Genomic DNA, 16,348 nt, shown 5'->3' on the forward strand with positions numbered 1-16,348 from the left:
GGGGGGGGGTGTCAAGGAACTGAGCGTCCAGAGCAGTACAGACATCTACGTCTGAAACAAAAGTTTCACTAAAAAACGCCCTTACCTGATATGATGTGCTGCTACTTTTCTACTCTGTTTTACTCTATTTTGCTTTGTAATGTTCCACTCTATTTTGATTTCATGATGCATTAATGGGCCACAGCCTGCACTGAAGAAAACACCGGGCCAGAGTGTTGGGAGTGAAAGGCCTTGGGGTGGGGAGGCCAATGGAGTGTTTGCTGGAGTCACATAGTGAATGTGAGGAAGAGGTTCAGGGCGGTGCGCTCGGTATGGAGCAATGAAGAGAGGGTGCCACAAAGGAGAGTTTTCTGAAAGAGGGCGTTGAGAGCCACCCCCTGGAGGCAGCAGTGGGAAGGAGTCGTGACCCTGAGATTTTCCCCTTAGCTCCCATTTCTAATACAAAGGTCAAAATGCCCTTCATCACAGCCAGCTGGGTGCTATTAGTGCATACCCTTCCTTCATAGGTGAAGACAGGTTGAGTAACTTGCACCTACAGGACCTTGTAGAGTAGGGATGTGAACCGGATCCACAAGCACTAATGCAGAGGACCCCTGTATAGCCTTGCGACCTGATAAAATAGCTCATTCTCATCCCGCTGTTTGCTGGGAGCATGCGACTTGCTTTTGTGACAGGAGGAACAGGAGGCCAGCCTCTTGTCCTCTTCAACTACTCCTTTTCCAAACCTGTGCTTCCACATGTAGGAGTAAATATTTTCACAAAGCCGAAATGTGCAAAGCCACTGACTTTTTTCTAGGCAATTTATATATCCCCGGGCAATGAGCCATTCTTCTAATCTGGGGATTTGGAATTTAAGTAAAAGCATGATCAGCTCCTGGTTTAGCTGCCCTGCCTGGCCGTCAATCACTCCAACCCTCAGACTCGGTTTCTTCCATCTCCGTTGATCATCTTTCAGAAACTCTCCCACTTTATACTTTTCTCATCCCATTTTCTCTGACTGGCTTCTTTCCTCATGAGCCTTTGAGAGTCAGCATAGACTTCCAATTTTTCTGGTCCTTTTTACTCTTTCTCATTAGCTCCTAACCTCTTTTCCTATTATTGGTTGTCACAGTAACTGATACTACACCATGTGGGTTCCACGCCAATTACCAGAAAGGTTGAGCCACACAGAATTTTGTTGTCCCCTCAGCTTCCCTTCCTTGAGCTAAGAATTTGCTTATTTATATCAGGGTTTCTGAAGAAACAAGTCTTTGTTCTGCCTCTTCTGAACTCGTCCCTATGTGATGAATCTTCATAAGATCTATCAAAGTAATGTATTTGAGATATTTATAGACCCTTGTCTCCATCTTCTTTTAGAAATTATCCTTGAAAGCCTTTTAGGAGATGTTCCAAAACAAAGCTAGGAACATAAATTATATTTTTTAATTGATCAGAGTGAAAAGAAATATTACAGTTCATAAAAGAAACAAACACAAGAACACCTTATAAACACTACAGTAAGTCACTTAGGTTAGAATATTTTATAAAGTCATTCAAGAAAAATGGAGGAATTTTATGAGAATTCCTCTAAACTGGGTTCTGTGATACAGAGCTAAACAAAATAGACAAGAGTTTTCTGCTTTCATGCGGGGCCACATGACTTTCTAATTGACTATACTTTCCAGACTACTACAGTTCCAAAGAAACATGCTAATGAAAAAATTGCATTATTTCTGGCTTTTTGCATCACGCTCTTGAGAACTTTCCTTTTCGGTTATGAAAATATAAACAGGAAATTCAAAGTAATTATTTAACTATAAACATTGTTGTCTTCTTTTGCTGCTATTTTTCACTACCCATGTCCAAAGTTAAGATCTGTTTTCCTCTTACTAACATTTATAAAGGGGTCATAGTGACTGAGGTAGTCCTTATCAGGATCCTATGAGGACAGCACTATAATTAATTAAGCCCATTGTGCAGATGGAGAAACTAAGGCAGATACTCTCAACCTCAAGCAGTTCTGCCCTAAAAGAAGTGCTCTGTGGTTTGCCAAGGTCTTTTTTCCACAGTGTTAGCCTTGGCCAGTTAACAGGGCAGTCTTTATGGGCGTGTGACCAGAACTGTCTCGTAGGGCTCCATGCTCAGCAGGGCCTTGCCCTTGGGGTTGAATGCTCTGTGGTTTGGGATCTTGGAATTCTTAGTAATTTTTTTTTTTTTTTTTCGGTACGCAGGCCTCTCACTGTTGTGGCCTCTCCCGTTGCGGAGCACAGGCTCCGGACGCGCAGGCTCAGCGGCTGTGGCTCACGGGCCCAGCCGCTCCGCGGAATGTGGGACCTTCCCAGACCGGGACACGAACTCGTGTCCCCCGCGTCGGCAGGCGGACTCTCAACCACTGCGCCACCAGGGAAGCCCCTTAGTAATTTTTATTTCTGAATTTGTGCTTTGTGTATGAAATCCTGTGGGACAATGGAGCACAGACCAAGAGATTAAAGCCTCCAGTAAATCTCAGTCCCTCCTCATGTCACCTCCCCATTTTCCTTGGGTGGGTTTTTAGCCTCCCCCTCCATACTTCTGTGCTCCGTCCACCATGGCAACCAGGTTGCCTTGGGGCTGGGAAACTGGAGGCCCAGGGCCTGGGAGTGGATGGCCGGTGGTATCTGGGGGCAGGACAAGGCTGCTGTCCCCACCGGGTTGGCAGCACCATTGCATGTTCCTTGGGGACTGAGTGGGGACCTATCACCTGTCCCCAGTCCAGGTACTGAGTGTGTTCCCAGAGCTTTCTGCCACGGAGGTTGCAACCCCTCACAGGCCCACGGGAAGTGAAGATTGACTGGACTTCCCTGTCCCCTCCAGGGCCCTACATTTTCACTTTACTCTGGGCTCTGTGAATTACGTAGCTGAATACGAAGCATGGGACTGTTATGAGTTGAATTGTGTCCCCCTCAAAATTAAGACGTTGAATTCATAACCCCCCAAATACCTCAGAATGAGGCCTCATTTGGAGATAGGGTCTTTTCAGATGTAATCAAATTACAATGAGGTGATTAGGGTGGGCCCTAATTTAATATGACTGATGTCCACCTAAGAAGGGAAATTTTGGACACAGAAATACGCATAGAGAGTAGATGATATGAAGAGACACAAGGAGAAGACAGCCATCTACAAGCCAAGGAAAGAGGCCTGGAACAGATCCTTCCCTCACAGGCCTCCAAGGAGCCAACCTAGCCGACACCTTAATTTTTGACTTGTAACCTCCAGATCTGTGAGATAACAAATTTCTGTTTCAGCCACTCAGTTTGTGCTACTTTGTGATGGCAGCCTTAGCAAACAAGTACAAGGACTAACAATATATCTACCATTAAGAGTTGGATTTGGTTGTGTTTTCTTTTTCTTTCTTTCTTTTTTTAAAATATTTATTTATTTATTTGGCTGCACCGGGTCTTAGTTGCGGCATGCTGGATCTTCATTGCCATGTGCAGGAGTTTCAGTTGCGGCATACAGGCTCTAGTATGCGGCATACGGGATCTAGTTCCCTGACCAGGGATAGAACCTGGGCGCCCTGCATTGGGAGTGCAGAGTCTTAACCACTGGACCACCAGGGAAGTCTCTTGGCTGTGTTTTCACTTCTGTCTCCCACTTGAGTAAATACATATTTTTCTTAAGTGAGTATATTCTCAAAGCAGATAAGATGGATAGCTCAGTGTAAACACTTCTGCTTTCAATAACATCACATCATTTCCAGGGTTGTTTGGTTGTTGGCCGAGTTGTTTTCTGCTTTTGTTTGTTTTGGTGACCCAGTCTTTGAATCATATCCCCCAGGGCTTCCACACGAAGGCATGCTGAGGGAAGTTTAACAATGTTCGGTCTTACTGTTTCTTGCCATAACGTGGTCTTCCGTAGCAAGACTCCCTGGTGACTGAGATGGTATATTTTCAGCACAGTCTATAAGATGTTAACAGAGCCGCTGTAAATAATGAGTTTTACACCAGCGATGTCTGAATGTCTGTTTAGATACTTTCCAGTTAAATAAAGACAAGAATGATGGAGGAATAGACTAAAAGCTAAAAGGAAGAAAAATGTTTTCAACTTAGTTTAAAAATTCACTGGTAAGGTACAGAGACACAGCGAAGAACTTTGAAAGAGAGAAGATTTTCTGCAGAGGTCAGAAGATTTACTGCTCAATGTGATGGACGAAAGGGGAGGCGGGGAGGGAACGAGAGTGGCAGAGTGGCGAGAACAGTCTGGAAGGGTTAATCTGCTTCACACAGGGGTTGGTGACAGGCAATTTGAATCCTGACAAAACTGGAGCCCGGTGGAGCAGATTAAGCCAGGTTTAATTTTTCCTGCGTGTGAGAAAGAGTATTGTATGCCTCGTGGAACTTGGAGTGACGATTTGGGGAGATTAGAAAGAAAAGGGAAGAGAACATGTAAAAAGATTTAGCAAGAGGGGTCCCACGGGCCTGTGGAGGTGGTGATTATCCAGGTTCAGAAGCTGCAGGAGAATAAAGAAGGCTGAAAGTCAAGGACAATGCGAGGGCAGGGAAAGAGAAGTTCTGAGACAGGACAAGGGGATATTTTAAAACATACTTAACGGGGATATTTAAAACATACTTAACTTTTTAGTTGATTATAGAAATCATTTGATAGGAAGCCACGGGCTTTGTTAAGTGCTGTCCGATTGTCAAGAGATAAACACCAAATCTCACATGATCTGGGATAAAAATGCAAGTATTCACGCAGAGATGGCCCAGGAGGACAGAACACACTTTGCACTTTGTTCTGTCCTTTCAAGTACAATGCACATGCTGCACACTGCAAACGTCAGAAATTCCTCGCTTATTGGTTTGGAAAGTCATATTAAGAATCCAGCTTCTCTGCATCGTTCAGCCATGAACGGGACTTGATTCAGCCCCACACAGCATCCCTTCCTGCTACAGAGTAATCTAAGTAAGGAAAACAATCAAATCTGAATCGGAGTCACTGGACAGGACGAACCGGAATTTGTGTAGCTGGAAAATGTCGATACATCTCAAGAGAGAAGCTGCTCAACTTTAAATTGGTTTCAGGGAAGAGATGCCCTCCCCATACTTCCTGGACCCTTTCCATGCCGAAACTGAGATACTGTCAGAAGAGCAAGGAACTGGACAGATACAAGAGATGATCCGGGGAAGGAAACGCGTGAGCCCTGCACCCGCTGTGTGGGTAGATGGAGTAGAATAGGTTTAAACCCAGGGGAATGGAGTAGGAGATTGAAATTGGAGTGCAGTTGGCAAGCTGTGGGCTTCTTATTAGGAAGCTTGTCTTAAACATAGCGCTTGACGTGAACCGTGCATTTGAGCTTTTCCTTCCGGTTCCCATACCATGGAAGGGCCCAGAGGCCGGTTTATACGTCGGTTGGATTAGGTGCCACCGTCATGGTGTTATCTATTAAACACCAGAAAACCCTTTGCTTGCCTAAAATCCACCATAAAAAGAGGATTTCTTTAGGAATTGTTTCATTGTTTGTTTCAAGTGTTGTTGGGTTTTTTTTAATCAAAGGAATATACATCTCACCAAGGCTTAACATTTTAAATCGTATCTTATTTACGTAACACTTCATACCTCAGCCAGTTCTAAGAGGAGCTGTTTAAAGTATAAGGGGACACTAAAAGGCGGGTGGAAGTGATCAGAAGGGGTGCTGAGCATGAAGTGGAAGGGTCTCAAGAGGAGCTTCCTGCAGGGACCCCCAGTTGGCACTCTTCCAACTCTAATCGCAGCACCAGGCTTTAGACTCCAACCTCATGGTATCTTAGGGATTGGCGGGCATCTGACAGTGTATCAGATTCCTGAAGCCAGAAAACAAGTCATTGCAACTACCTTTTCCAGAATCCTCCCATTCTACCGAATACCAAATCCTGTCATTTCTTCCCTCTTTGAATTCTCTCTCTAGTGACTAGAGTCTAACCATTCCCTTCCTTTCTCATCACTACCAGTTGAACTGACACCTCTGTCTCTCTTGCCGGATCCAAGCAATAGCCTTCAGACTGTTCTCCATTCTGCACGTGGGCTGTCTCATCCCAGCTAAGTGAGAACTCCTCCAGGGCAGGAACTTGGACATTTGTCTCATACCTCTACTCTCCTAAAACCATGCTGGGGACACAAAAATGCTCAATAGATGTTTTTATCGAATGATTTACCACGCTGATTCATCTTCCACACCACAGCCTCAGTCATGCCTTCTCTTGTTCCAAAAATTCCCTTTATCTGAATAATATACAAATTTTTGAATAAAATTTAAGCTCTTCATAAAATGGCCCCAAACCACCTCTTTCCAACTTTATATTCTACAACCACCAAACGCTTTTAGATAGTGAGGCTCTTGTCACCCTAGGGCTAATTATTTTCATCACCTCTGTGTTTTGATGACTTTTGCCCTGTCCACAGTGCCCCCTAGCCCAACCCTTCACCTCTCTGTCTATACCTCCTGCACTACCTGAACTCTCCCTCTGTAATGAGGACAGGCACCCATGCTGGTCTAGTTCACCCATGTACCTCCATGTGCCACAAATATTAGGTCCCTATCAAATGTTTGTTGAATGGAAGTGTGTGTGTGTGTGTGTTCTTGTGAGAGAGTGACTGATTGATTGATTTCTCAGATCTTCTAGGCCAAAGTGACCCCTTCTAACTCCTGCCTTCCACCTTATTGTGCTTATACCTCTTACGTCAATATGTATTTTGGCATTAAGTTATAGTTCTTCCTGTACACTTCATGATGTACCCCCAGGGAGAACTTCAGTTCCTTGAGGGCAAACACTATGGCACATATATCCTTCTATCTGCAGGGCTCCTAACACACCATCATATTAGGTGCTCAATTAATGTTTATTTGAAATTTCAAGTCTCCCACTTCAAATTATTTGGCAACAATCTACAGCAGCTCATTTTCTGCTTTCTAGGTTATAAATGAATGGATGTAAATAGAGTTAGACCTATATGGTTTTCACTAAGTATATCAGTATAAAACTTCTAAGAAAACAATGGATTTGGGGAAAAAAATGTATAAGAATGATTCAGTTAAATGAGCTTTACAGTCCCATCCGGCGCTGAAGTTCATGGTTCTGGGTGTATGGGTAGGTAGTCTCCTGTGCCATGTCCATGTTCCTTCCAGTGCTCTTCTTCTGTCTCCTCCCCGGAAAATGGGCCGGTACGTGCACACACACACACACACACACACAAACACACACACACACACACACACACACACACTCTCTCTCTCTCTCTCCACCTAGAAAGGTCTGATGACACTGAGGCGCCATGTCCACCTCACACATGACATCACTTGAAGATCCGGTCAAGTGTTTTACATTCTAGTCTATTTTCTTTTTCTTATCTTTCATCACTTGTTTTTAAGGGCTTATTTTAAGTGCAGTTACAATGTTTTCTTTGGAACTGATGGAACTCCCTTCTTTTCGTTAACTAGGAGACTTCCCATGATTCCAGAACGGATAGATATAGTTTTAAAGAACAGATATTTAGATAAATGATTCCTCTATCTCTGGTACCCTACACAGTGCCTTCCACATAGTCAGCAACCAGTGAATGCTTGTTCAATGAATGAATAAATAAATAAATGAATAAAGAAATTCTCCTTCCATTCCTTAGAAATACATGTCATCTTGTGAGGCCAAAGGGTGGATCTAAAATGATCTTGTCTTGAAGGGAACTCAGAAGTAGAAAGTAGAGCCCCTATCTTCTATGGATTTTATTTTATTCTTTAAGGATGAAAATTAGTTTATAAGTTACTTCTAGTAACTCAATCCTTTTTCTCCTCCTAAACTTACAATTATGAAGGGAAGCGTAATAGCATTTTACTGCAAAGAGATTTAGTAATTCTGGCAGCACTTCATTAATCACTTAATCAGTGTTCAAGCAGAACTGATGTCCTTGACATATATAATCAATCTTGATTCCTCACACATTTGATCTTCATCCTTTTTGAAATCTGTCTACAGACACTAAGGATTGGTGGCTTATTTTCATATTATGTGTTTGTTAGAGATGACTCATATACACATATAATGATAATCCAAATATTGATACCTATATTGGGTTTCCTCCTAGTCTATTTGAAAACTGTTGTTTTCTCTTCAGTGAATTTATGGAGATTAATGGTGCTAGGACCAGATTCTATTATAGCTTAATGGGAAAATGGGATTGGGCCGTTTTTTAGCTTAGTGTGACATATTATTCTTTTGGTGATGGCATGTTTATTGTTATTGGTAAGCCAGAGCTACTTGTTTATGATACATTCTGAGGAACTTTTCCAAAGCCACATCCTAAAGGCAGCTGGGCTTAGAAATATGATAGCACCCTAAAATTGAGCAGCAGGGAATTAAGTTTGTCTAATATCTTCTGCTATGGAAAGGTGTTTTTACGACCAGTGGTAGAACTACAAAAGCTCTGATTCTACCACTCCTTTTCTCTTAACACTTAATAATTTGGACATTTTAAAACATTATTTATTCACCTCAAATTTTAGTGATTTATAATTTCCATGTCCATTTACTTACAGACCACTCATTTACCCATCCATACACTGCTGGTCAACATCAAGCATTTCTCTCTTTCTTGTAAGAGAGCTACACTATAGACTTTACAGGTTGACAGTGTGGAAGATGAATAGGTGAAGACTCAATTCATAATCACACATGTATTTGAACAAATGAGACAAAGATTTTGTCACCTGGTTATTTGAGGAATATTTTTCCTCCACGAAAGGTGATAGCATGGTATTTCTGGATTGTTTAAAAAGTCTACACCTACTATGTGCTGCAGAATCTAAAGTAAAAATGAGCTTTTGTGCTAATGTTACAAGTCTTTGGGGGTATGCTCAAATTAGTACTGCACAGGTGTTCAACCAGACCTACGGCTGGATCTGCAGACTAAGAATCAGGAAGCCAGAAAGATGGTAATGACAATAATAACAACAACTCACATTTACTGAGGTCTTCCCGTGCCATGGTAGTGCATGTTGTGCTTTGCAAGGGTTATTTAATGGAATGCCCTTAACATCCCTATGAGGTGAGTATCATACATATTCCTAGTTCAAAGAGGAAAGGCAAGGTTCACAGAGATCGAGAAATTTGCCCAAAGTTACAAGTCTGCTCTGTGGTGGATCTGCCTGATTCCAGAGCTCTCAACCACCAGCCAGGTAGTCTACCCACCTATCTTAGTTGTATGAACTGAGGCCCAGAGGGCTATGGTACAGCCAGTGAGTTGCAGAGCTGGATATATTTGAACATATATATTAGATAGAAGCTAAACTACAGAAAAATTATAGTAAAATAATTATCCTTTAGTGAAAAATTAATGGGACTCCGGGCTAGCTAGAAAGTTATTAGTAGATTACAACAGAAATTAAGGTTAACATTCTACCCAGGCATGAAAAGGTGAATAGGAGAGCTGGAGAGAAGGTTAATAATTATCAGAGTCCACACTGCATTGGCGAGAGGTAGATTTGATCTTGAATGACTGTACTAATAACTACACAGACATGGGCTTCATTAGGAAAACAAATTTCCTGATCTAAATGAAATCTCCCTAAAACAGTTCATTCTCTGCCCCCTGCCCCAACTCCTTTCTCTTTTGTTCTGATGTATGGTGATCAAAGCAATTTTCTGACAACTATTTCAACTCCTCAAATATATGGTTATAAATAAGGTTATCAATTATTACATGAAGTATAGCTTCCATTAATACACTGACAATCTTTTTTCAACAGTGTCTTAAGTGATTTTGGTTATTGTAAATCACTTCTTCTTGGCCTGAGCAACTTTAGAAAAACAAAAAGAACCTTTACCAAAATGAAACATTCCAGTGCATGAGGACGCTCATTCTGCAGTGTTCCCAATCTCTAGAAGGCTCTGCCTGTGTCCACTATGCCCCTGCCACCGCACGTGCCTGGCCCTAAATCACAGCCGTTTTAAGGGAACCTGATAATGTCCCTTTAGATTTTTGAAGCATGGACAGGAAGTAAGATGTGAGAGCAGAGCCTAGTGAATAGGAGAACAAAAGAGCTCTTGGACCTGACCAGACAGTCTGAGCTGAGTAACCCAGCAACCATGAGCCTAAGTAAGCAGCAGCTGCCAGCGTGTTTAATCAACATCAAACATTTACTGAACTTCCACGATGTGCTCAGGACACTCTGAACTTGGACAAAAGAAATCAGACATGATTTCCACCTTCAAAAACCCTGTGGGAGGACATGTTCATAACTGTTGTGTAATAGTGACTTGAGATAAAGTCAGGTAGTGGGCAGGTAGATACCACTAAGTCCTGCCTGGGCCCTGCCAGCTTTTCCAAAGGAAACTCACCGAAATCTCTTCTTCTGGCTCCCGAAGATTAGAGGCTCAGTGGTATATCACAAAATGCCTACTTCCTCCGCATTCCCACGTGGCCTGTGTGGTTTCAATCCTGTCATAGTGCTCTTGTAACCTCATGTACCTAGGTGAGGGGCCTCACCTAGTGTCCCGGACATCTGTCTGCTGTTGCCCAACAAGGATGCTCCCAGGAAGAGGCCATCCCCATAGCGTATGTCCCCATCCTTCTATACCTGATAGACCCAGCACAGAAAACAAATGTGGAGAAGCATTTTTTTCTCACCAGCATTGCGTCTTATATCAAGACACAAAGCAGCCCTTGACTTCTATCCTTTAGGTTTTCTACTGAAATTTGATGGTGGAAATTTTCATTTCAGTGGCTCTTGATTCAGCTGCCATATTCCTAACATTCAGGCACTTGTCTGAAGAAAACCAAAGCGTCACCATGCCTCTGGGCACCCAATGTCTCTTCCTTGCAGCACTGAGTATTATCACCAATTCCCACTCTCTCTTCAGCTGTGGCGAGCTCCTTCTCTATCAGTACCATTCCGGAATGGATTCACAAGCATCCCTTGTTACTGGAGGGCCAATGCTGTCGTAGACCAGAGGTTTTCCATTAGCTCTAATAAGTCCATGTATGCTTCCCAAGAAACTTCTTTGGTTTGTGCAAATCAAGCCCCTGCGGTGGACCCCACACATCAACTTCAGATCTGTTTGCGACAGCTGTCAGTGTGACATATCACAGCTCAGACATGCACATTGGGATCCTCCCGACACTGGTTAATTATATATGAAGATTCTATACCATATCTTCTATTTTGCTGTTTCAGATAAAGGGATCTTCATTATCCAAAGTGAGAACCTCGAGAAATGCATTCAAGCTGGCAAATCTACACTGACCCTGGAGAGTTGCAAACCACCCAACAAGTACATGCTGTGGAAGTGGGCTTCAAACCACCGCCTCTTTAACATCGGAGGCAGCGGCTGCCTAGGTCTGAATGTGTCTAATCCAGAGCAGCCACTGAGCATATACGAGTGTGATTCCACCCACATTTCCTTGAAGTGGCGCTGTAACAGGAAGATGATCACCGGCCCGCTCCAGTACATGGTCCAGGTGAAGCACGACAACACGCTTGTGGCCTCCTGGAAATATCTTCATAAGTGGGTTTCCTATATGTCAGGCGGTGGAGGCATTTGTGAATATCTGCACAAAGGTAAAAAAGAATTTCAACCAAAGTATGTATGAAATGATATGTTTAGCAAGTTTGCCCATAAGTAAAGATTTGTAAAATATATGAAAGAGGTGCACAGCACCTAGAACCTCCAGGCACTTCTGCTAAATACAATTTAGTTGCTTACTCGCTTATTGTAAAAGGATTACTGGAGTCTTGGAATGGGCTTGCTAAATTCTGCTAAAGAAGCAGAACTGCGAATTTAAAGGTATTAGAGGAGAAAACACTTAAGTAACTTTGGGAATCAATGGAAAGGAGAAAGAACAGGAGGATGAGGGAGAAAGAAAATAAAAATAGAAGGAAAAGATTTTTTGAAGTTAGACTTTCAGGATGAAAATAAGATCCTCTCCTGTCAATATTTCTTTTATTGTAGAAACTTTGTCCCATGTGTGGAGTGTGTCTGCAGGGCACCTCAGTGCCTCCTAAGGCCTGGCTGGCATCCGTGTGCTGGTCATGTTACAAGGCATTTATTTAATTAATTTATTTTTTAAAAGATTTTTGATGTGGACCATTTTTAAAGTCTGTATTGAATTTGTTACAGTATTGCTTCTGTCTCATGTTTTGGTGTTTTGGGCCCAAGGCCTGTGGGATCTTAGCTCCCCGACCAGGGATCAAACCCACATCCGCTGCCTTGGAAGGCGAAGTCTTAAGCACTGGACCACCAGGGAAGTCCCGTGTTACAAGGCATTTAAAGGCAGACTATTGTCAGGGGTTATTTGTTGTGTGCCAGGGAGTAGGAAAGCACGGTTTTGGTGGCGGGTAGGGGGAGGTGTTTTCATTTTCCATAGTTCTGTGATATTTGGTATTTTTAAATAGAGAAAGAAAGCAGCTTAGTTCTGAAATTCTGAAACCTCAAAGCTGTTTGTCAGGTTTTGTTTTGTAGTTCTTTTCATTCATTCATCCACCCATTCACCGTCCATCACGCATTCATTGAACGCTGACTGTTTCTGTGCCGGGCATCTGATTTACAAAGGCCAACAAGACAGGTGTGGTCCCTGCCCTCGTGGTGCTGTGTAGAATTATGGCTTACTAAGAGCTTCTATTTCTAAGAATGCTAGGAAACAGAGCAAGGAGCTACCGAGATCTAAAGCAAGACTTTCTCCCGTACCTGCAAGAAATGAGTAAAGAGAGACAGCCAAGAGCAAGCCATTTTCAGGACTCACTACAATAAAGCAAGTGCTGCCCACCAGTACCCTGAATAATCTACAGTTCTAAGGAAGAACTTGGCATTTTGTTCCAGGTTAACATTTTAGCCATATGCCCATACTCACGATGCATGCAGAGGAAGACTGAGTAGAAGGCAGAGGAAGGAAACAAGAGGATGTGTCCTGGTATACCAGTAGTTCCTAACAGCCTCAACCTCTAGGGCTGGTGGTGTGGAGTGAGCTCAGGCAACACCCGCCCCCCACCAGCTGTGGGAGAGGGTGGGAATCTCCACAGCCAGCCCCTTCGCTCCAGGACCTACTGATTTAATTGAGGGTGGCCCTGATCCCCCTCACTATAGAAAGCCCCAGCTGAGTCATGAAAAGTTGTTGTTTCCTGCTTAAGGCCAAGGATGACTGATCATTGAAATATTCTGAGGGAGCAGCCAGCCGGCCACTCAGCAGGGCCATTTTTCTCCTAGACCACTGCAGGGGCCTCCAGCCGGGCATCCACTTTGCCCTCTCTCTGTGTACATTCTGTTTGCCACTGTGCACCCCGTGAGTCTTTAAAAATCAGATCATGTGACTTTCCCATTCAAAACCCACTGATGACTTCCCACCACCTCCAGGGTAAAGGTCAAAGCCCATGATGTGGCAGAACCGGCCCTCTGTGAGCTGACGCTCCAGTGCCTTCCTGGTTCTGCCTCGCACGGGGCCTCCCTGCGCTTCCCCGTCCGCCCCGCACAGTTCTTGTCGCAGGTCCCTCGTGCTCCCCGGTACTTGCTGCTTCTTATGCCCCAAGAACTCTCTTCCAAAGACTTAAACCTCTTCCCCCAGCTCTTATTCAGAGAAGCCTTCCCTGACCACCTTATCAAAAATAGTGCCTCCACCCCTTCACACACACACACACACACACACACACACACACACACACACAGAGACACATTCTGTTCTTACAGCATTTTGTTTTTCTTCATGGTGCTTATCACTACCTGAAATTACATGTTTACTTGTATATTTGCCTTCTCTTTTTTTCTCCCCACTAGAACAGAAGCTCCATATGAAAGCCAACTTTTACTCATTTGTTCACTATTACATCATATACCCAGTGCTGGACACATTAAATGCTCAACAGATGTCTGCTGAATGAATAAATTAATAAATGCCTATGAACCTCGAGCTTCAGATGCTGATGGCTGATGTATTTGGGAACTGGAAGATATCTTAAAGTGAAATCTCCAACTACATTACAATATCTTGAAATAACCAATAATGGAAAAGAATCTGAAGCTGTATACCTGAAACTAACACAATACTGTAAATCAACTATAGTTAAATGAAAATAATAATAATAAATAGATAAATTTTTTCTTCTCATCCATTCACAAATATGTATGCTACTGTAGCAGTGCACCATAGTGAATAAACAAGGAGATAAACATACAAACAAACCATTTATCAGCATTTCCCCTGAACACAGCACTCAGCCTTGCACTTTTCCATACACTAGACACTGAAGTCCTGAGGGTTCACTGTGGTAAAGCGAGGGCCTTGCCCAGTGTAGGTTTTCAGTCAATAAAAAATGCATTCACTTTATGACAGTTTCCAAAGATAAAGCTGACATACTACTTATTTGACTTTGTCCTTTTCTTTCTCCTAGATTTGTATACAATCAAAGGGAACGCCCACGGGACACCGTGCATGTTTCCCTTCCAGTATAACCGGCAGTGGCATCATGAATGTACCCGGGAAGGGCGGGAAGACAACTTGCTGTGGTGTGCCACGACCAGCCGATACGAAAGAGATGAGAAGTGGGGATTTTGCCCAGATCCCAGTAAGAATAAAATCTAGTCTTCCCCATGTGTCATGAAGGAATCAAGGATGATTAGAAAGTTATTGTATCTAAAGGAAAGCACTGAGATTGATCTACTAAAATCTGAATAAGCTCTTTGATTCCATTTATCCAGGCTTTGATTTTGTTTGTTTTTGCCTTGAAAAGACAATTCTGATGTATATTCCTTTTTTTCCCTAAGTTCGAAAGATGTTAATTAGCCATTCCTCATTAAGTTCAGTACATAAGGATGCTTTAACCGGAATCAAATTATAATACTCTGTGATCTCATTAATCCCAGCTTCCAGGAAGGATACTTCAAAACAAACCTGAATGCATATAAAGCTCAGTTATCCTTCCAATCCACTCCCTCTTATGAGCTGCCTTAACTTCTCCATGTCCTGACTGTTTGCCTTGCCCATTGTCACATCCAGGCATCAGCTGGCCCTTGATGATCTTTTTAAAATCACAGTCGCCCTTGTTATTTCTCGACAATGAGTTCTTGTCTTGATTCCCTTTCCTTGTTACTAGATTTCTAGCTATAACCTCAAAATCTTTTTCTCTTCTTAACCCAATTTTCAAGGTCCAATGACAGCTGCAATGTTCTAATTTTTTTTTTGTCAGTTAGTACTTTATTATTTTATTGTATTTTCATTTAGCTTAAAGGTTTCCAGTGGTTCTTAAGTATTGGGGGTTATTTATATATACCTTCTACTTTCTATATTCAATTTCCTTCACCTTGGTTTCTTCAAGGCAGAGAATATAGCTTTTGCAATCTCTTCATCTTCCATGCCTACCTTCCCTCCGCATAGTTGACAAAATGCCACAAAGAAATTGAAACAAAAAGAAACTGAAGAGATTAACTCCAAAGAATCTGATTTATAAATTGCCTGTTGAATTGTTTTCTAATCTAAGAGCCAGTACAGCTTAGTGAATAAGAAAGAGTAGGTTTTGAAATCGGAAAGACCAAGGTTGGAGTCCTGCTTCTTCCCAACGACGAGATCCTGAGTCTCAGCTTCCTCATTATAAAATGGAGATAATAACAGTACCTATTCGGGTCATTGAGAGGATACAATTAGATGATGCATCTAAGCCACTTATTATAGTACCTGGTACTCACCAGGATTACCATCGTCTTGTCATCATATCATCATCAGGCCTAATTTATCCTTTCAATATGTACTTCTGAATCAATGATCCTAACTCTTTATTATCTGTCAACAGCACTAAGCTAAGCATAGTGTTAGGACTTAGGACCCTCTCTTCCAACAACTTGGCCTCTAGATGGAATACAGGACAGACAGATTTGCTCCATGCTTGGAAATGCAGACTATATTTGACATGATGCTCTAGAATCACCTGGGGGATGGTTTAAAACATATATCCTTGCCCAGTCCCGGAGATGCAGTGAGCATTTACATTTTTGACAAGTGGGCCAGGTGATCCTGAGGCAGATAATTCTTCATCAGATAATTCATAATATGCAGGTAGTTCTACGCAACATACATCTATATACATGGGTGATATCAAGACATTTAGCAACCAATCTAGTATGATCTATATACATAGATCAATCCAATCCAAGTGGATTGGAGATACACAGATCTCCAATCCAAGTGGAGACCTTAATGTGGAGGTTAGGAGTCCCAGAGGCCCACTGCTGGTATTAACCCCTTATCTGCTGTAATGTGAGGGGATGCTGAGGCAGCAAGGGGCACTTGAGGAGCTCAGGACAGCAGCTCTTCACCAACCAGCATGAAAGTATTTCATCATTTATTAACTGTCAGATCATCAGCCTTCTCTATC

General features: G+C 42.6%; 1 protein-coding gene and 1 non-coding gene across 2 annotated transcripts in view; one reads left to right on the forward strand and one right to left on the reverse strand.

The window, feature by feature from the left end:
- Window positions 1-16,348, forward strand: part of PLA2R1 (phospholipase A2 receptor 1) — a 113,623-nt gene that overhangs the window by 3,169 nt on the left and 94,106 nt on the right. The window contains 2 exon segments of the mRNA XM_007454986.1: window positions 11,168-11,551; window positions 14,372-14,545. Coding sequence (XP_007455048.1) covers window positions 11,168-11,551; window positions 14,372-14,545 — 558 coding nt within the window.
- On the reverse strand, window positions 3,509-3,581 carry TRNAG-CCC (transfer RNA glycine (anticodon CCC)). The gene has a single exon. It is a non-coding gene; the product is annotated as a tRNA-Gly (tRNA).

The sequence above is a fragment of the Lipotes vexillifer genome, unplaced genomic scaffold (genome assembly GCF_000442215.2).
Source record: "Lipotes vexillifer unplaced genomic scaffold, Lipotes_vexillifer_v1.1 scaffold293, whole genome shotgun sequence".
NCBI lineage: Eukaryota > Metazoa > Chordata > Mammalia > Artiodactyla > Lipotidae > Lipotes > Lipotes vexillifer.